We start from the raw sequence: 23,215 nt of genomic DNA on the forward strand, positions 1-23,215 counted from the left end.
AATCGGCTAAGTTTCAGAGGTTTATAAATAAATAAACGCTGCTCGGACTGATAAGTATGATATATTGAAGATAATATTTGGTAATCGTAGTCCTCAATAACTATTAAAAATAGCTAACAGCTAATAGCTATTTTTAATAGTTATTTATGACTACGATTACCAAATATTATCTTCAATATATCATAAGTTTCAGAGGACCATGGCAGCTTTGTGATTTGTGTGGCAAAGCTAATTTTTATGTGAAATTGAATGGCTGCTGCTCAGAAAGTGTTCTTCTGAGTGGCCATGATTTGGTCACATAATCTCAGCCTTGTAGAATTAGTTATCCCACTGACGAAAAAAACATTTCTAATCTTAACTCACAGTCGGTCAGCATGTATCACAGTTGCACATTCTCAGATGGCTTGTTTTGAATTACAGGTTTGCTATACCACAAGTGTGTTATATAAGGCGTGTAAGCCAGTGGGTCGTTGGCGCCAGCAGTGACAATCAAGATGGACTGACAGGGCTAGGCAGCTAGCATAAAGTGCAAAGAGAAACTAGGAAACATTAGACAAGCCCCCCCCCCATGCCGAGACTGGCAAGCAACTGAACTGAGCTGTACGTTTACATTTTACAATTTCTGGTGATAATAATATATTGGGAAAATTGACTGGTATGGCAAATAGTGTATTTTCCATAATATGGATATGGCTAACAAGAAAAGTACATTATCTGTCTGCTCGATGTTGTTCTGCTCAGACAACCCCTCCCCTCACAATCCTGTGTGGTTAGTTCATTCATAACTGTGTATGTCACATGGTTGCACGATAGATAGTTTATCAACAAATAGAAAGCTTTTTTTTGATAAATGACTGCCAAAAAGCAGCTGAAATTTGGAATATCTGATGGCTACGGCTACGGCTTCATTTCTGCCGATATATGTTCTAGTGACATGCGCTGAATTTGTTGCTGACTATTCTACTTGTTTTATACTACATGTAGTTTCTTTTTGACCAAATATAAATTCAGTGTGTCTAAAGTGACCCCAAGGATCGCTGTACTGATATATCCAAATTTATAGTCACCATTGTAATACATACAAATATATACAATCTCACTGTGTAAAAAAAATATATTCCTTCATTTCCAGTACAGAACTCTGATAAGTTATTTTAGTCAATATAGAAAAATGTCGAAATATCAACACTGTTCAATTTGAATTCTTGTTAAAAACAGCAAGTCCAATTGCTCTGATACTACCGGGGGGGGTATACATATTGTTCATTTTCTAATGACATCATCAGTTCTTAAATTGAAATGTGCAGTGCTAGTAGCGGAGCTGTCTCAGCCAACAGGCTGCTTGTTTTTCTGATTCAGAGGCAACTATTGAGAAGTCTACTATCAATGGACAGATTACAGTAAGCACATGCTGAGCATCCAAGTACATATATGAGATGTTTAAATAGATTTGTGTCGGATAACTGCTCAGAATGTTAGGGACTTTTAGTCCTGTTTGGACAGTCTCAAAATGTGGACTAATGGATTGATGCATTCATTTGTCCGTCTGTATCTAGCCATATTTTGCATATGAGTCGAACAAATTCACACATACATTGTACATTATATCAGACATATGTGCAGACATTTGTTCCGTTGTCCAATTCAAGATGAAAGAATGATGGCCATTTTAAATGCAGAAAATCATCAATATCACTTTATTCAGGAAACAAATCCCAGTCATTTGTAGACTGATTTGATTTAAACTTGGTACATATATTGAACATAATGGGACCATGATGCACTTCAATCTATTTTTTTGGATCAGGTCTTTCATCCATTCATCCATTCTAATGATATATACACAGCAATTTATTATTAATGTTGAATAGTGTGATAATACACACAACACAACTATGTATCACAATATAAGGCAATGCATTACAACACAAATTTGCAATGCACAACAAAACATGACGCCATGTACGCCCTGCGACAATACAAAGTAGGTCACATGTCATAACCTGTGGCGACTACAGCAAGGGATGTGTTAAACAAATGACCCAATCCAGCTAATGTATACAGTGCAAAATGCCTATAAATAACTAGCAGTGGTGTCATTTCATGTCAATAAGTCTATTCTCTAAAAAGAGAGTGAAATATATAATGGGTAAAATACACCATTTTGTAAAGATAAACACACCCGTGTCACAAAGGAGCCGGGCTTTAACTTGCATGTTTATTCCTGTCAGGCTGCTTCGAAACGTGCCCACAAGTGGAGATTTCGATAATCCTTTCCGTAATAGATGGGGAGAAAGAAGGATATACCCATTAAGGGCTTCCTGTTTTGTTTATCTCTCGCTCCCGCCCTGCTAAGTAAACTTCGCCGATACATGGTAGTAATTGAGAACTGGGTTATAGAACACAATAATTAATTTGATGATGTTTAACATTACATTTGCTGATATACATGAGCAATAATTTCTAATTGGCAGAATAATTCCAGAATTACTGGATTAGATATTGCTATAGTTCAAACACAGACAGTTAAAAAAAAGCAAGTCATTTCCAACATGCGTGCATGTATGTTAGTATGTGTGCATGGATATCTCAACTGCTAGTCAAATTTCAATGAAACTTGGTACTGTGGTGCTATTGGATGATGCACAGACGTGATCAGTTTTGGATAGAAATTTGTATATTAATTTGTTAATTTTAAACTTATCCATGTACAAGTCATCATATTTAAAAAAACTTGTGTTGTTTAACTGGAGGAGACAATTCAATAATTAACACTATGGGTAGAATCTTAAAAAAAATTACCAAACAAAAACGGTTCTCAATTTTTTTCAAATATCCATAACATAAATGAGTGATCTTCAAGGTTGTTATATATAATTTTTTTAACAATCGATACCTGAACATGAAATTGTGATATGAAAAAAAAATGAAAAATTACTGCCGATGCAGAAAAGAAATATTATTAACAGTCTAGGCGAATCACAGGTCACACATGAAAAAGAATTAATGTTTATTTTTAACATTAATCCCTATGGAGAAAACTCTTTTGTATATTTTCAAACAGTCTTTTTTCCAAAAAAATATTTCATCCCAAAAGTCAATGACATTTAGTTTTTCAAAAATGATGCATATTGTATTGGGGTGGCAACAAGCTGGGGGAGGGTCTGAAAAATAGTCGAATAACATTATTCCGCCACCCCTCCCTACCTTAAATTCTACTAATTTGTGTACGATCCTATTTTGCATACAAACAACTATGGGGAGGACAAACCTATTTACCGAATCTGACTTTCTATAATGTTTCACTTCCAAAATGGTGTTCTATAATGACCAATGCAATGTTAGGGTAATGTTTTGTCTACAATAAAGGTCATGACAATTATCTCTACTTGACTGCTAGCTGATGTGCTTTGTGAACCAGAGGAATAGAAATATTGGCAATGATGCTTTTAATGTATTATACCTACAGTCTGACCTCATGACCTCACTACTATGTGTCAATTACTCTAATAGGTAATACAGTTTGACGAATGTTTGCCATTGTATCAGCTGTTCTAATTCCTAAAGGGAATTCAGTAGAAATGGGTTCAATAATTCCAGTTATTTCGGTGAGACGATTTTCATTAACTGTTCATGACAACATTTGGGTATATTTTACCCCAACTCCATACACTTTGTAACCCAGTTATGTCATGTAAAGATATTTTATCATTTTCACAAGAATTATTGTATCATGCCTTACTGGTATAATTGAATGAGAAAATGACTTCACTTGATTGCAAAAAGGTCTCAGATTGTCATTATCAGTGAATAACACTTTAATGAAAATAAATGAGAATTGTTTTGCCAATATCAGATATAATATTTGTAGACCAATGTCTCTGACCAAGTTGCCTCACATAAACTATAGTTATATTGGTAATATGAGAGACAAAACAGGTAAATTTTCAAAGCACTGTTTGTCAGTCACCAAATTATGTTTCAATTAACCGAATATATATCGGAATTGAAAAGTGAGTAGAAATAAGCAGTCATTGTATACAATATGACAAAAAAATGCAGGACTGATATGAACAATACAACAGTATATAATGTGACCTGATTGAAAATTATAATTACATGTACTTATCTGCAAGACTTTGAAATCTGGAAACAATAATTTGTGTAAGCTAACACTCCCAGTGTGAATAAAATTTTTATTTGTAAAATCTACAATCGACCCAGACCCATGAAGTCCAAGAACAAAAATCAATTGACAAAACAATCAACCAAAACAAAACAACACACACACCTCTAAAAAAGCAGGACGCCATGTTTTGATAAACACTTCATCTACAAAATTGTACCAGACCCATGACAAAATAAACAAGAAAATCAATCAGTTCTTGACATTGCAATTAATGCTGTCAATCCTCCTATTATGTCCAGTCTTTATACAGCAAACCAATATCCATTGCTACTCGTATCAGAAGGGAAACTATTTGAATAGCTACACGCAATTAATGCTGTCAATCCTCCCATTATGTCCAGTCTTTATACATTTGAATAGCTACACGTATTTTAGGTATTGTGACACACATATTTCTTACATGTACCATTGCCTTGTATGATAGGATGAAAATAAAAATACACAACTTAGACACTAATACATAGAGGGCGGCATTAAGCATTTCACATTATGTTTAATAAGTGTAATGAATGAACATAACAACCAAATCAAATTTCCCATGATACACTTGGATATAATTGCAATCCATGGTCACGTCAATTTATATATTATTTTAGGTCATACTGTAACAAATTAATCAAATTTAATTTAACAGTCAGGCTACTCCCTGTAATATTAGAATTCAATGCCATAAAATTATGAAAAAAAAACTATAAAAGAATTAAGATAAAATAGACAAAAAACTTCAACAAACGTCTTTTATACAAAATGTTCCAGCATGCACGGGGATTGCAACCTTCCTCAGCATGTATATATGCCACTAATCAACCAATAACCATTCAATTTAAATGCCTTGCAAGAAACATTTTTTGTTATATTTTTTTCTCGGGTGCGCCCTGTTTGAGGGCATGCATCACCTGGGTCAAAGGTGAGACTAACATTATGTATGTATGTATGAGGTATGTGTGAGGCTCGAAATCGATACTCTGCGCCACCGGAATGCGCCAGCACATTTCCCAAAATAAGCATTGTGCGCCACCATTCTGCGCCATCGATAAAATTCATACTGTGTCCCAGTTCAATCTTCTTAAAAATGTTAAATCATAGACGGCAATGATTTTCAAGCCTGTTTATCAACGCAATCTGGATGTTTCGCGTGAAATACTGTTACATAACATTTCTGGAAAATAAGTACGAAGCTATTGGAAACAAGTAAATTAAAGTAATCTGCTAGCTATAATTAGACAAATTTCCAAAGGGGTAGCGCATACAGCTAAAAAACAAACCATGAAAACAAACATTATCTTTGGGAGTGGCTGAATTATTAGAACAAAAACGGAAATTATATTTTGAGAGGTCATTATCTGGGATATAATTTGAGTGGTTGAATCATAAAAACAAGAAAGAAACGCCAATTTCGAGACAAAAAAGGTGCCGACGGCCGTTCCATGCGTCACACAGTAAGAGTTTATTGTAGTGTTTTGTAAACAATGTCTCGGTTCATTCTCGCTGCCTCAAAAAAATATACACTCGCCCAATTATTCTGTCATGTTATTCAAGATTTGGTGGCCCTGATACCATTCCGTTTTTATTTCCCAATAGTATGAGCGTCGTCGAATTCGTGGTGCTGAAATGTGTGTTTGTGTGTTCGGCGCAGCTATTTCGGGTCCCGGGTGATTTTCAGACAGTTCGTAAATTTCGGAACAACAACTTTTGAACACTGATTTGCCCAACTAACAAACACAAGTGTTGAAAATAGAATGATTTTAGTCATCATAAAGAATAATTCCCGTATATACATTAGTTGTCGTTTTCCGAATAGCCAGTACGGAAAAAAGTCCGATCTATCACGATTACTAGTAACCATGGATCTGTACACTGTTTATTATTCGAATTGTTCCCCGTCGTTCGAACAAAAGAGATGCAAATATCAACATTGCTAGTGGTGGTGAATAAACATTGCATTGTCATTGAAACTTTTACACACAAATTAAACAGGGAGCTACAATTTTGTTTGTAGCTTCACAAGCAAACCAACATCAATAACTGACAAAGCAATTACATTTACCATCTTGAGAATTTTAATTTAGCTCGTTTTGTTTGGTTGCATTCATCCCGTGGCTATGAGTATGAAGCCGTGCGAATGACAGTTGGACACACAACTGTAATTCGCACGGCTATGAGCTATGAGCACGTCTGTTTTTATAAAATACTAGACAGTGCAACGACACGCAAGTGTGGTGGAGTTGGATTTTTTTGGCATCGGAACTTCATAAAATCCCATGATAAAATACAAAAGAAGTGGCTTGTGGAATGAGTACAGTGAAGTGAAACATTGTTTCAACTACGTAACGGTAGACCTAGATTGCGTCATATAAAACAACATTACATTGCTTTTTGATGGCGCAGAATGACAGCTCAACTAGTGGGCAATTTCGATAAAAAAGGACTGTAAAATTAATAGATCAAGAATGGAAACATTGTTTAAGCTTTGTTACAATTGACCTAGATTGCGTCCTTGAATACAAAAATAGTTTGTACTCAACTAAATGATGAGTGCAGAATGATTTGTTATAGTGTCCAATAATTTTGTATTTTTCGATGCCCCTACAAATGTACAGTATTTCACATAAAACCATCCTGATTGCGTTGATAAACAGGATTGAAAATCATTGCCGTAACTTCTGGGACACAGTATAAATTTTTTCGATGGCGCAGAGTGAGTGGCGCAGAATACAGCGCAGAATGGTGGCATAACTAGGTGGCGCACAATGCTTATTTTGGGAAATTCGCCGGCGCATTCCGGTGGCGCAGAGTACCGATTTTGAGCCTCACACATACCTCAGCATGTGGTCTTTGTTTACTACTTAGCGGATGTGTACCTGTGGATGTATTCTATGTGTATTTGGATGTTCTAATTTTGGTGTTTTTCCAGTGATTTCTCTGAGTGCAAACCAAATACAGTAGGTGTATCTTGTTTACGTGAGTTTTGCAAGAGTTTGAGCTGCCCAAGGAGTGCGATTTTGTTCATGTTGTTGACATTGGAGAGGCAAGAATGTTTTTTTACAAGTTTGTTTGCATGTACAGTTAATGAATTCAATTTTGTGTTTGTTTCTGCGTGGTGTACAGATGCACATGTCTCTGTAATCAATTCACTACGTTCAATTACCCATCATAGACTCCGGTCAGTCAAAATGACTATTTTGAACTGTAGGCATTAATCAGCGATTCTACCGGTGACAGAGAGATAAAATCTAGGTCAGGGGAAGCCCCATGACCTCAAGATTATTTTACCCCTTACGTCACGAACCCACATGACCGAGGCCACGCCATAGGTAGCCGTCAATCACTTCATTTTTCTCCGCCTCAACGGGGAATGATTCTGAGCGGCTCTGCATGGCTCTGTTGCTTTTTCCTGTCCGGGTTACTAGTGTGGGTCGTCGCCGCAGCCGCGGCATCCGACATTCTAGCTGGTAGGATAAGTGTTTCTTGTCTTTTTACCCTCGTGTCGTTTCCCCCCTTTGTGTGTTATGCTTTTCCACAACAAAAAATTAAAACACGGCGCCACTACGTAACCACATGTTGGTTTCATGGCGGCACCTTTTACAACTGTAATTCGTTTCTCTCATGCATGTCGTCTTTTATTTACAATGTATTTAGCAATATATAAATGTAATGACAGCACCAGGGCTCGCTGCCGTTTTCTTTCCGGTCTCCTCGTGTTTCGAGTCGAGTGGTTATATTCAGAATTTACCAGCATAGAACCCGCATCCGAAATACTTTGTCGTAGCTGCGTGCGGGGTTCGGGTTTTTTTTGCGTGAAGGTGTGTGTTTTTTCACTGGAGTTCTGAGGCCTGAGATTTTCTTTCAGAGCCATCAAAATCGCTGAGACTGACTGCATCACAGCAAGGTCGCACGTCCAGCAAAAAGATCGGTTAAAGTGAGTTGCGTGTTTTGCATGAGTGGAAAGTTCCCACGCTCGGCTACCAGTACTTCGTGTACCGGGACGTCGAGTAAGAGGCCTGACGGTAGAGGTACCGATATTTTTCTCAGTCTCCCCCGCTGATCGGAGGGGATCCTCACAGTCTGTTTTTTTCAGGCGGTGGTTTACCCGATTTTACCGGCTGCAGCAAGGCTGTGCTCCTGGAGGCTTTCCTCCTATGGGGCCCATTGCCGGTTCCTTTGTGGACCCTTCCTCGCACGGCACCGGGTTTGCCTCCAAGTTGAGGGCTTTGGTCTAAGGACTGTCAGGGCAATTGCGTCCCTGGCAGGCCGGGTAGATCAGATGCAGTCAGAGCGAGCTGTCTCCACTGTGCCCCTTGGTGGGCAAGCAGAAAGAAACACGAAAGCATGTTTTTTTTTATTTAGTATATCGCAGTTTATTTCTTTATATATTGTCAGAAGTTGTTCCATTTCAAATCGTAGTAAAGAATTAAAAATTACATATCACAAAGAAATTCTGTTCTCAAAATATGTGTTTTGACAAAACCAAATATTTTTTCCTCCTGACTATGGTTCTTTAAGATTCACTAATATGTGCGATTTTTTTCTGAGTAAATAAGTATACATGTATAATGAAAAAAAAAATAGAACACAAAGCATGTTTGCATTCAAACACGTCTCTTCAAGGGAACCCCCATTCCCAGCCACGGCTCTCCCACTATTTTGGAGGGAGGCCGAGGCTCAGGCTAATTGTACCGGGCCTCCTCTGGAGCCTTTGGCACTGAATGCCAACGAGGTGCTGGCAGCCAAGCCACCGATCTCGGGGCAGGGCTTTCAGGGCAGGGCACACGTTGACCCCCTACTTTCAGCCAGCTAGGGTTCGTCACGCGGTAACGGTACAACGGTAACGAATTTATCCTTGTGTCTGGTCTCTGCTGTGGGTTTTGACTCCCTTCTTACCGACCCACGGGCGTCTCCAGAGGGAACCGACCCTGTCATGAGACGCACAGTCGAACACGCTCCCTCTCACATATTTAAAGTGAAAGAGGACACAGTTCGCTCGCGCTAGATACAGCCGGTACTCCGGGCAGTCCCTCAGAGTCTTCCATTCCCGGGCTGGGGTAATCTTTGCATAACTCCTTTCGGGGCAATCTCTGTTTCAGACCCCAATTCATGGGACAAAACCAGAAGACCCCAACCGGACCCCAAGGCTCCTTCCCCAGACCACGGTACCACAAACTTCTGCTTTGCTAACCGGGTGAAGGGGGACGGCCGCGTTCCATGGTCATTCTCATTGACCCATTCTGAGACTATCCAACATGCCCTGAGGGCAGAGTTGTGACCCATCAATTTCCTTGAATTCGTGGGCGCCACACTGGAGTGCATTCTTGTGCGCGCCCAGGACTCTGAGACCTCAGACACAGAACGCACTCGCCTCCTAGACCAGGCAACACAGTTAATGGTAGGCCACCGCACATCTAGGTGCGATGTCCTCCAGTGTCATATGGCTCTCTTGGCCAGGGCTACTACTGTGCAGCAGAACGCGGTTTTAGACACGCGTGTTTTCGCCGGCGAATTGTGTCAGGGGGTACGCCACCACCTCAGTTATGCAGACTGGACATCCTCCACCCTCTTTGATGGCGAGATAGTGGGTGCAGTCGCAGAGCTTCGGGGTGTAACAAACCAAATGGTCCAAGTCGAATCCGCTAGCCAGTTGGCCGCTGCCAAGGGTAAACGGAGGGCGCCCCAAGCACAGAAAGCACAACGCCCTAGGACTAGCTCTGCTAAACAGAGTCAGCCAGGAGGCAAGCACTCGTACCCATCCGTGGGAGAGAAGGGTAGCGGCGCGCCCCCGGGAAAGAGAGGACCAGGTGGTGGGTCCTCCTCCTCCTTGGGTGGTCATCAACCCCAGTAGCGGGGTAAGCATGTTTGACGCTTACCTCTGCAACAGGGGGATGGGCCTGCGTTCTGCAAGAGATCAGGCTACAGCTTAGTAACCCCAGTGATCTCCAGGGAGGCTCATCTCATGGTAGAGGAGAAGCCCCCCTCTTGCAACCATCAAACCCAAGGCCACAGATCCCTGTCCCACGCAGATTGCGCCGGTGCATTCCGGCTTCGAGGCAGCTGGTAACCGATATCTGGACGCTCCAGGTAGTCTCACGCAGTTACAGAATACCACTGTCATCTCCACTGCCCCTGTCAGTGTCCCCCCCCGTTGGGGGCACTGTCAGGGGATCCTCACAAGGCAGAAGCAATCAGACAGGAAGTAGACAGTTTGCTAAGAAAGGGCGCCATACACAGAATAGTTCAGCCGGCACTTCTACTTCTACTCAAATGTATTCGTAGTACCAAAATCTACAGGCGGCTGGCATCCGGTTCTGGACCTAAGCAGACTAAACCAGTATGTGCTTCTCGATCGGTTCCGCATGGAAACATCATCCAGTGTCCTACTCTCCATCCACCGGCTCGACAGGCTAGCCCCTTTAGACTTATGCGACGCTTACCTGCACATATCGATGCACCCAGCGAGTTGCCCTCTCCTTCGATTCGCCAATCTGGGCCAAGTATTTGAATTTCAGGTGCTCCCCTTCGGGTTATCCACAACGCCCTACGTGTTCACCAGAGTGATGAATCAGGTAGTACTGCTGCTCCACCAAATGTCGGTACACATCAATCCGTACCTAGACAACTGGTTGATACACAACCCAGACAAGGGGTTATTCGCCAGACATGTAAGGCTTACACAGGATTTACTTCACCAGCTGAGCTTTCTAGTAAATCACAAAAAGTCCCATCCCGACCCGACCCGACTCAACAAGCCCAGCAGTGTACCAATACCTAAACTTTATGCATTTTTTTAATTATGCTAATTTATTCAATATTCATTAATTTGTGGGTCAATACATTTTAAAATGGGCGATATATTATTTTTGGAGGAAGACTGGCTTCCAAGTGAGGTAGTAGTCTTGTGTTCTGTTTTTCTGACTTGAGTTTTTGAATCCACTGTTTATGTTTTTAACGTCTTTCATGTCTTTTGTAGGAGAGTCCAATCCGTGATTCGAACTTTGAGTTCCCAGCACACTGTCTTGTCCACTGTACCACGAGAGTCTTCACACAAGAGATAGGATTTAAGTTCTATTCATAGGAGCACTGTCTTCACTAGCATTCAAAAATCTAACTAAACATACTGGATTCGAACCAGCGATCGCTCACATTGCTGACAAAGTACAAATCAACTGAGCTACGTGGGTAGTCAAGCAAATTGAATAATTTGTTGTCATAATTAGCTTTATTGCCAAATAGTGTTTGCGAGAAAAAGAGAAATGTGTGGAAAAATATTTTAGACTTATTTTGGTGTAGAAAAGTCGCATTTAATTTACTTCCACAAATTACAAATTGTTAAATTGAGAGAATAAATGTGTTGACAAATATTTGAGACTTATTTTGATGTAGACAACTCTCATTTGATTAATTCCAACAATTACAAGTTCTTAAATTGACAGAATGAATGTATGGACAAATATTGACCATTATATTTGTGAGTAAATACCTGTTGTTTAATTAATTTCCACCTCTACAAGGTTGTTAAATTGAGAGAATAAATGTGTGGATAAATATTTGATACTTATTTAGGTGTAAGAACTCGTGTTTGACCAACTTCCACCATTGCAAGTTGTTAAAATAATGAAATAAATATACTGATATCATTGGATATTTGATTTAATTGTGAAACTTTCTAACAAAATGTTAACTGCTGGCTTCGAAACCTCAATTAACTATTCCGCAGACAAAGTATAAATTCCACAACACCACAGAAGATATTCGTCTGTTGCCTGAATTGTTTTCGTAATATAGGGAACGCCATCGACACTTTAACAAAACTTACCTTGACTTGGGTCTTGTTTATCTCTTGTGACTGGAAACTGTTGAACAAATTGCTCGTCGTCCAGTTTTTAAGATGTAAGTTATTTTATTATTTATTCAGTTTTGTATGGTGGAGTTTTGTGAGGATTATTATTTTTTCGCGACGTTCTCTGCTTACTTGCTTACGGTTTGAGAGATTTCAGTTTATTTGATTTACGATTTTACGGTAGCTCTGAGCGGGACTCGAACCCACTGTATTTTCAAGCTAATTTTGTTTTATTTTGATGGCACGCTTGTGTACCACGCCACGACGTTGGTCGTTAAGTGGTGTTCATTTTTCTAACTACTCCAGTGTTCGGATGAGTTGAACGGAAAAGCCAAAACGATTGCTCGTTTCTGATTGCTTCAGTTCTGGTGAGTGTGTATCTAGTGTGATTCGAACCCATGTCGTTTGTATTGAGCGTTTTTTTATTTCCCATGTTGGCTACGCCGTAATATGCAACCACTTCCCCGTTTTATTGTGATTTTGAAAGTGTTTAATGATGTCTTCCTCGCCCGTCACGCCATGATCCAGTTTCAACCACACGGCCATTTTGCAACAAGTGCGTGACCCTCGGCGTCACCCGACTGACTATATGATCATTCTGTTCAACTGTTAAGCTAGGATTTATTACCGTTATTATCATTATATTGTCACATGATTTGTTTTACCTTATGTGCAATGTCTTAAGTATCTTTATTGTAATTTGTATATACCAATTCGTATATACCGAGGAAACGACCCCGATTGAAGGTCATGTATTTTGTGACGTCACCAATTCGTGTGTAGGTACGGCTTCTAAATCCGTGCCAAGGGGGCTGCCAACGTCCTGGCCAGGGCAAACAGGGATTCCACCAACGCTGCCTATGACTCAAAATGGCTAGCATACACCAGTTGGTGTAGTTGAAGGGAGATTGATCCATGCCATCCCTCTATCGGCCAGGTAGCAGACTTCTTTGTCCACTTGTTTGACGAAGTGGGTCTGTCCTACGCAGCAATTGTTGGATACAGGTCAGCCTTGTCCCCCGCCATAGAAAACACTTTGGGGTCAAGTCTAGCCGATTGTCCCATTATTAGGAGACTGTTTACTGCTTCTATAATCAGAGGCCCAGGGCCCGTTCAAGGGAACCGCCCAATTGGGACCTGTCGGTTGTTTTATCAGCCCTAAGCAGACCTCCCTTTGAGCCCCTCATTTCAGCACCACTCAAGTTTTTGATGTGGAAAACAGTCTTCCTACTGGCCCTCGCCTCAGGTAGGCGCCGGTCAGAGCTAGGTGCACTGTCCTTCACAGATGGATGCGCCGCCTTTGTGGATGATCAAGTTGTACTAAAGACACGAATCGGGTTTCTCGCCAAGAACCAAATCCCAGGACACGATCCTCAACTGATCGTCATCCCCCGGCTGTCAAATATTGTCAGTCCAGAGGAATTGCTTCTCTGCCCGGTCTGAGCGCTGAGTTGCTACGAGAACCGTATCAGGTTTTCCAGACGGGGAACCAAACACATGTTTTTGTGTTACGGTACTGGCAAACAGGATAAGCCGGCTTCCCAGACTTCCATCTCCAGGTGGATTACTGCGACTGTACTCGAGGTCTATAATACACTATCCTCCTCAACACTGACCTTGCAGAGACACCAAGTATGAGCACATGAGGTCTGTGCGATTGCTAACTCACTAGCGCTAGCGTCAAGCGCCCCACTCAAACACATTTTGAGGGCAGGTTTCTGGAGAATGCAGAACGTCTTCATCAACTACTACCTAAGAGACACCCAATCTATTGAGCAGGGTCTCTTCAGGTTAGGCCCCGTCGTAGCAGGTCAGGCTTTGTTTACTGACCCAGCCCGAATGACTGCAGAATCGGCATTCTTGCGGGCAAATTGTCTGTACCACTAGCACTTCCTGGAAACTCCCAGGTTTCGCTTCTTTCGACCTACGCCCTCATGCGAACTGTTTCGGTCCTACTTCAAGCTTATCACTCCCGAATTCGGCTTGGGTCTAGCTTTCTCGGGCGCACCGAACCCTGTCACCACAGCAGCATTGGCTTCTTGCTTCGGGGACAGCACAGGCAAGGTAAGACACCACCCTTCTTGGGTCTTAACTAAGGTTTTGAGTTTGTTTTCATCCCGGACTGGGAAAAGACTTTCATCATTCTTTTTTTTCTGTTTGCTCGGAAAAACCTGCCACCTATCGGTGTCTGACTGCCTACAGTTCAAAATAGTCATTTTGACTGACCGTAGTCTATGGTGGGTAATTGAACGTAGGAATTTAGGCGAGGGTTCTCCAAACCCGCCTATTCACATAGTTCATACCCACCATAGACTCCGGGTCCCCAACCTCCACACGCTTTCCGTCACATTGGTCTAAGTCCTCAAGGCGGAGAGAAAGGAACCAGAGTGATTGACGGCAACCTATGGCGCTGCCATGTGGCCTCGGTCACGTTGGTTCATGCTGTAAGGGGTAAAAAAATATTGAGGTCATGGGGCTTCCCCTGACCTAGATTCTATCTCTCCGTCACTGGCAGAATCGCTGATTAATGCCTATGGTGGGTATGAACTATGTGAATAGGCGGGTTTGGACAACCCTCGCCTAAATCATAACTAAGTAAAGTTCATTCGTAAGTTTATTTGTAATGTATGGGATTCAAAAGTTTTTTTCATGTTGGCTATCGGAAAGCATTTTGGCAAAGTTTTACTGAAAATACAAGTTTACTGGGGAAAATTGTTTTATTTTTCTCATAAAAAGCTTTGGCCATACATGTTACAAACAAAATATTTATTTTATTCATCAAAGTACTCATGAGAAACAAATGCCCTAAAGTTTTTTTTACAAGGAATCCAGGATGGTGGCCAAACCACACGACTAAAACAGTTATAGAAATGTTTCAAATTTCAATATAATAGCATAAATATGGCATCAGTAAAAAAACAACTTCCTGTTAAGAAGAAACCCAAAATGGCAACCAAACGACATGACCAACTATAAACAGATTGCGTAGAGATACTAAAAAACCAAATTTCAAATCGATGTGTTCAGTGGTTCTGAAAAAGATTTGCTAGCTTTTTTTTTGCCATCTTTTAACAATGAATTTTATTACTTATACATGTATCAATTGCACTTGAGTTGCAGTATAAGCAATAAAGAATTCGGATTGTTTAGACCCTTAGAAAATGGTCGAATAGCCACTTCCGGTTTAATTTAAATTCAATAATGCTGCCCAATCAGTTATCCAATCACATTTCACGTGCACCAGTTTATATTAGAGCTTAACAGTAAGGAAGATTTGAGACCATTTCGTTCAGCGGTTTCTCAAACGGCTGTATGAAAAAATGCTGATAGAAATGAATTTGAATTATAATAATAAGTCTGCAAGCCAAGAAGGCTTGGACCCCAAGTTAAAACAACAGGCAATATCAGCTGGGTCATAATTGAAGTAGGTTACTGTATGACATAATGTCTATGCTGATGGTATGAATTTAAGGTCAAGTAAAAGGCAGTTCCATCAAGCTGCAAAATCTTGTGACTAATCAAAATTATTTTTTTTTATTTTAAAAAGCTTTGGTCCTACATAATGCATAACCACTATCAAAATCGATCAGACTTGAAGCACTCAGAACAATCGGCCAAAATGTTTGCAGGAGATTGAAAATGGTGACCATACCATGTGAATGATTGAAATTATATTGTTATAGTTCTCATACTAAAAAAATCACCAAAATCAGGCTTTACTGCCATTATAGAACCAGATCTCTGTCATGCATGGACATATTCCTTTCAAACGGGATATGTTCATTGAACAAAATGGATCATTGGTGTGCTTGTTTTTTCCCAGATTTGATTTCAAATGGCTGACAGAGAGCCATTTTGTTTTGAATGAATGCCCTTTTGAGAGCCATATTGCTAACATGACTAAGCATGTTCAAACATCATGTAATTTGCGCATGTATCTGTTTCAGAATTGGATTCAAGATGACTGATGTAGTTTTGCATTTAAACCATGAGACCAACCCTCCAAGAATTCTAAAACTTGTACACATAGATGGTAACAACTTTTACATCAATGTGTTCAGTAATTCTAAAAAACATTTCTAAGCATATTTTTTGACATATTTCAGGAAAAATACATGGCGGAAAGCATCACATTACCACAAAAGTTTTTATTTGTAATATTGTAAAATATATAACAATGATGCTTCACAAAATTGAATGCCCAGTCACTCAAAATCAAATCAATATTCTGAAAATCAGTTGCACCAGTTCACATTGAGGCCTATCAGTGTAGAACAATCTGAATGATATCTAAGAAAGACTTGGTCTACTAATTAAAACTGTAGAGCATTTTAGTTGAGTTCAAGTTTGAGGCTGATTATGCCTTAATATGTACCCACTGATATGTTATTTTTTTATCAGAAGATGTTTTGGTCACACATTCAAAATATCAAGCTGATCAGTTAAAGCGAGAGAGTCGTCACATGCGCACGTGTCAGATGGCCATAGTGTGTCATTGTTTACAAATAAGCGTCTAATCATGAGCCTCTGCGTTTATAGCGTGTGTTGTTATCGTCGCTTGGAGCTCAATTCCCGCGCAGGTGACGACCCTCTCGCTTTAAAGTATTCATGAGACACAAATGCCCAAATTAAAGCTATTTTGACAAAAATCCAAAATGGTGGCCAAACCATGTGACCAATTGCGGTTTTTAAATTTTCTCATAGTAAACTTGCCCATACATCCAAAATAATCAGATAAATGTGGCTTCTGCAAAAAAACTACTTCCTGTTTAGATGAATTCCAAAATAGCAGTCAAACCACATGGAGAATGTTCTAAGCTGATTGACTTGTGAAGTGTGAATAAGTCATTACAGCCACTTTCATGGCTTTCTGACATTTTTATCTACCAAGTAATGAAATTTGCATTACATTTACTGTGTATTTCACAGCAAACTATAAATGTGTGCTATTGAATAATGTTTCACTTATAATATAATAAAATAAAATATTGTATATTTCAAATAAGTGTTGTTATTTTGTTGGAGAGTGAGTGTGAGAGATGCATGACGTAGTTGCATATGGTGGATGTCTGTTCGATGTGATAAAATAAATAACACAGTCATTCATAAAATATCATGATTTGTTGCCTACCCTTGGGTTGTTGGCCTTCGGTACTGGCATCATCAATATTACGGTTATGACCACAACCCCTTGGGCAGGCAACAAATCATGCTAAACACCCGCCCACATTCCGTCCGACATTAAAATCAAACTCCAACAAGTAATAAACAATCCAGCTCCATTTCAGTGAACATTTTCACCAATATCTAATTCTGGTCCCCATGACCCATGATATCTAATTATGGTCCCCCATAACCCATTATATCTAATTCTGGTCCCCATAACCCATAATATCTAATTCTGGTCCCCGTAACCTATATTATCTAATCCTGGTCCCCATAACCCATAATATTTATTTCTGGTCCCCATAACCCATAATATTTAATTCTAGTCCCCATAACCCATAATACCTAATTCTGGTCTCCATCAGCATTAATTTCTAATTCTGGTCCCCATAACCCATAATATCTAATTCTGGTCCCCGTAACCCATAATATACAATTATGGTACCCATAACCCATAATATCTAATTCTGGTCCCCATAACCCATAATATCTAATTCTGGTCCCCGTAACCTATATTATCTAATTCTGGTCCCCATAACCCATAATATTTAATTCTGGTCCCCATAACCCATAATATTTAATTCTGGTCCCCATAACCCATAATACCTAATTCTGGTCTCCATCAGCATTAATATCTAATTCTGGTCCCCATAACCCATAATATCTAATTCTGGTCCCCGTAACCCATAATATATAATTCTGGTCCCCATACCCCATAATATCTCATTCTGGTCCTCATAACCCATAATATCTCATTCTGGTCCCCATAACCCATAATATCTAATCTGGTCCCCATAACCCATAATATCTAATTCTGGCCCCCATAACCCATAATATTTAATTCTGGTCCCCATAACCCATAATATTTAATTCTGGTCCCCATAACCCATAATACCTAATTCTGGTCTCCATCAGCATTAATATCTAATTCTGGTCCCCATAACCCACAATATATAATTCTGGTCCCCATAACCCATAATATCTAATTCTAGTCCTCATAACCCATAATATCTCATTCTGGTCCCCATAACCATAATATCTAATCTGGTCCCCATAACCCATAACCCATAATATCTAATTCTGGTTCCCATAACCCATAATATCTAATTCTGATCGCAATAACCCATAATATCTAATTCTGGTCGCAATAATATCTAATCTGGTCCCCATAACCAATATTATCTAATTCTGGTCCCATAACCATAATATCTAATTCTGGTCCCCATATCCATACTGGATATCCAGTCTGTGGCCGCTGTGCATTGTTGTTTTCCAGTTTGGGACGTCCTCAAGTGTATGTGTATGTAAAATGACAATGTTGAACACAACCTTGGCAGCTGGGGTTTGGATCAGTTCATATTGTGGACAGTGTTTATTTCTGCTGTATTACTCCAGCCAATCATACATATGGCGAGTATTGTAATAATAATTGATTAAACAAACAGCAAATGTACATATGAATTGTAACTATACCTCACTGGTAACTAGGATGAGCTACAGATGGTAAGATTGTTTATTTTGACAACTCAGAGTGATTGGCAGATGCAAAACAATAATCATAATTCCACAGTCTCTCGCTACAAACGGTTTGCAGGGCACAGTAGTGGACGTACCATTTACAATGTACAAGGTTATGTATGCTGCCCCAACGGGAGAGTTTTCAACTGAATCTCGTCAACTCAACTGCTAAAAATATAAAAAAATGTTTTTTTTTGCAGTATGTTGTTAAAGTTGACATGCTTGTGGCTATCGTTAGTTTTTTTTAAATAATACTGGTTAATGTTATGGAAGATAGTAAACACACATCTATTCAGTTCAAAGACATGAGTGAATAATTTGTTCACTGCATATACTGCAAATTACCATACAATGCTCAATATGATAGAACAATATCAAAATATAAATGAACTACATTTACCTAAGAACGTATCGTCATTCCACAAACATTGACTCCATCTATAATATCACTTTCGTCACTTTCGTTGTTATGGCAGTTTAGATTAATTTCACTGTTAATTAGCTCATTCCACATAATTTTAAAGTAAGTTGATAATCAAAATATAATTAATATCAGTATATTGTTGTCATGAAAACATTATTATGATTGAACAAGGCCTTGTTTAAAAGAAGAAAATACATGTTTTTTATGCTAAATTAGGCTCTATGCTGAAAAAACTAAACCAACATGGTAAACATCGTGATACATGGTTATATAGGGGTAAAACAATATTTGAAACGAAATAAATAAAATGAAACCAGTGTAATCGAAAACCGGCCATCAAGGTTCATTGTGGCTATGATATATAGAGGTGTACTTCTCCAGCAATTGAAATATCTCGAAAAACGGGTTCAGTATGTTTTCACAAAGAATGACAAATTAAAAATAAAAATTATCATCAACAATATGCCACATGGTGTGATTCAAAATACAATATGCTAGTTTCAGGGTCCATTTCAATTCACTGTAAAATTGTCCACAATGCTTCATGATTATGGGTTGTTTGTAGTGCTTTCTTTTTTAAAACCGCATGAAAATACGAGTGACATCATACAATAACAACTGTTTATTTACTATGTTGACATATAAATATGGCCTAATATCTGGCACTAGAAGACGTGTTCGTTCCCCGAAGCCGAATAAAATGGTTTAATGCTAAGTAAACGATGTAGACACTAGAGGTTTGGTAAATATGAGTGGGAGTGAATAGGACAAGTAGACCAATCTCATGGGGTAACTTTTTTCGCTTAGTTGCATTATGGTGTGGGAGGCGCATCCTGAGCAGAACCTGTCATAAAGTTGTTCCCCAAGCGGGTGCCATGGCAACCCACACCATGGTCGGGGGACGTTTCAGGCCTGACTCACACCGGGGTGATTGTCACGTCGTACCCAACAAACAATTTCCCCACAACATTTATTAACAAGTGAGAAATACAAAGTTACAAAGTGCATGGAATTAAGCAGTTGTTGTGAATGCCAAAGGATAGCCAAACAAGGTTGGGCAAGTTTAATGAGGAACTATGCGAGAAAGAATGAACTGATTAAGCAGGGTGTGAGCTGAAGCTAGGGCCTGGTCTATTACCAGCATTAACCTTGGTTATATAATTTACATATGCTTGGTTGTTATTTCCAGGCAAATATGAGAGGTTTTGTATCCAACTCCAAATATCCTTGCTTGTCGTTTATAACTTCCAAGTAAACCACATTTGTATGTCACATTTAAGGTAGATGCCTACTCATAATTTTTGACAAAATTGGTCATAAATCGCATGACAATATTCATTAGTTTATTACATGTATGTATGTACAATCATAAAGCTAATGTCGCTTGATACAATTAAATAGCATTATTTCGTGGAAAATGGTTATTTTTAGAACAATTCCATAGAACACAATATTAAAGAAAAATTACATTTTTTGACACTTTTTAAAAGCCAGATTTTTTAAATAATTCATAATAACAAAATGTACTCCATCATTAACAATATATGATTTTTTCAGCCTATATGTCAGCAGGCTAGATTTTGAGATATTACATAATATCTCTGCCATAGAAACCTATGATAAAAGCATTACATGCCAAAACGGTGACTTTCCACCATAATACAACCATCAATTTCTCGAAAATAAGGCTGGTGATTCTGAAACTTTTTTTAAGTCAATATACTGCCTTGGAGTAAATTTATTGCAAAATGAATAAATTCTATTTTTTTTTAATTTATGAGTAGGCTTCTACCTTAACAAAATACACATACACTGAACACAATTACGCCACAAAGAAAGATGAGCCCCAATAACATTGACAATCGTTGAATATTAGATGAAAAGTTACTAACTAGAGTAGTTTGTGGGATCGATGTCATGTCGTCATGGTAACAAGCTTTTGCTAAACAAATCAAAAACATTTTGTATTAGGATATATTGGGGTTTGCAAAGATTAACGACAAAGTGCCCTCACATGACATACAATGTACATCTTTAACTGAAGTTTCATTTTAGTGATTGATTGTGTTTACTGATAAAAACAATTCTATCATGTTTTGATAACATCTTAAATAATTACAATTCATCTAATATAAGTCGACTGTCAATGGCATTGATCAGATTTATCATAATAATTTACAAACCTTGTCCTGAAGGTTTATGTCAGCGTTGTGTTTCAGTAATAGTGAGATGATAGAACACTGGTTGAAGGCTGCAGCATACATCAATGCAGTATTCTTGTCCTGTAAATAAGAATAGAATATATGTGTATACATGTCACATGGTTTGGCAATGTGGAGTAATATTTTGAAATACCCTGGTTGGTGACCTTAAATTCTTTATTCAAAATACAAGCAAAATAAAACCCACTTTAAATATTCCATATTATGTATTATCATATGACCAACTGTGATATCCGTGTTTCGCTATATGTGTACATGTAGCTGTGATACTATTATTCAATATTCAATTCCCATCATGTAATATTTTCATCTACGCAACACGTATTCAAAATCAGTGCGGAGCGTCCAGCATTCATGGCTAAAATAAGCTAGTAGTAACATTGTAGGCAGAAAAGAAAGGCAGTACTACAGCAAACTATGGTTTTACATGTATTGGTTTTTTTGTTTTGCTCAAACTCAAAATATTACAATACGTAATCTAGGGTATGAACAAATTGAAAATAGGCTCAATCAGGAAAAGTTGTTGGTATGTGCATGACACATTTACTGGTTGTTTATTTCTGTATTTGATAAGGATTTGTTGAAACTGTTTAACGCTAAAAAATTAAAGTTTGATTATTAGCTCTGCTGTCGACAAAGTCGACACAATGGAGCTGTTCATATTACTGATTGTCCGTCATCGTCGTCAACTTTACAATTTCAACTTCTTCTTCGAAACCGCCAATATTTTCAAATTGTATATGCAAGTACTTTGGATGGTTCTTTCTCAGATTTGTTCATTTCATGTCAAAACCTCAAATTCTCTATTTGTGGTGAATATATTTATATTTACATACATAGGTACTACATGTGGACCTCTCTCAGATTTGTTCATTTCATGATGATATCTTCAATTCCCTAATTGTAATGAATATTTTTGTCATTTTTGGTAAAACGTGATATTTTTGACTTCTTGTTTAATTAAAACCACAAGTCTGATTGCTTTAATACATATTGTTCATTTGCTCATGTGCATTGCAAACAGCTTTCTCAGCTGACAGGCTGCTTGTCGAGTAATAAATAATGTCGAGTACGTAAAGTCTGGCACGCAATTTTTTGAATGATACAGGCACTGTGTCATGCCCAATCTATATTACCAAAGACAATAGAAAACCTCTATCTAATATCTTTGATATTACCAATAGGGGATTGGCACGAGAGGGCACCATCCTATCTGAATCAAATGCTTCGAAATCAGTCATCCGCAAGCCACCATCATAACAACAATGTTCCTATTATAAATTATTACTGAATAATTCTCAAAAGAAACACTACATAAAAATAATGAGATCCTAAAATAATGTATATCGCTAAACAATTAAACTGACACAGTACTAGTTTCTTGATTTTATTGTTTCATTTCAAACTGCACACGCACACACAGGCAGTGTTTTCTCAAAATGCAAAAAATGTGCACAATTTTGAGCAATAGTACTGGTGTGAAATATCAAAGAGTCTCAGAATTCTTGATCTTTATCGGTGGTGGCGATATTTTCATGGATTCTGCTAATAATAGCTTTCTCTATCAATACGCATCAAATCGGTGAAGAATATCGAGAAAATGACCAAGTATCCTTTTTTTAACTATTTAGTACGTATATTATTTTATTAATTATTTTTTTACTAATATCGTGTTACCCATGGAAACCAGTGTGTAACTGATTGAACAGATATAATCACTGATCGAACGCTTTTGTCTAATGCCCTTGATTTAATGAGGAAATATCTCAAAAATTGTTTCATGTTTTGCGAATTCAATGTGACGCTTTGACGACACTGCGATGCCATGTCTATTGTCCTTTTTTAAGTTTGATTTCACACATAAT

General features: G+C 38.6%; 1 protein-coding gene across 1 annotated transcript in view; it reads right to left on the minus strand.

Annotated features, from left to right (window-relative positions):
• LOC144354675 (uncharacterized) overlaps window positions 1-23,215 on the minus strand; it is an 84,201-nt gene that overhangs the window by 24,148 nt on the left and 36,838 nt on the right. The window contains exon 3 of the mRNA XM_085494247.1: window positions 21,312-21,410. Within this exon, the coding sequence (XP_085350373.1) occupies window positions 21,312-21,410 (99 nt within the window). The remainder of the gene's footprint in view (window positions 1-21,311; window positions 21,411-23,215) is intronic.

This window comes from Saccoglossus kowalevskii, chromosome 20 (assembly GCF_978046115.1).
Source record: "Saccoglossus kowalevskii chromosome 20, keSacKowa6.1, whole genome shotgun sequence".
Classification (NCBI taxonomy): domain Eukaryota; kingdom Metazoa; phylum Hemichordata; class Enteropneusta; family Harrimaniidae; genus Saccoglossus; species Saccoglossus kowalevskii.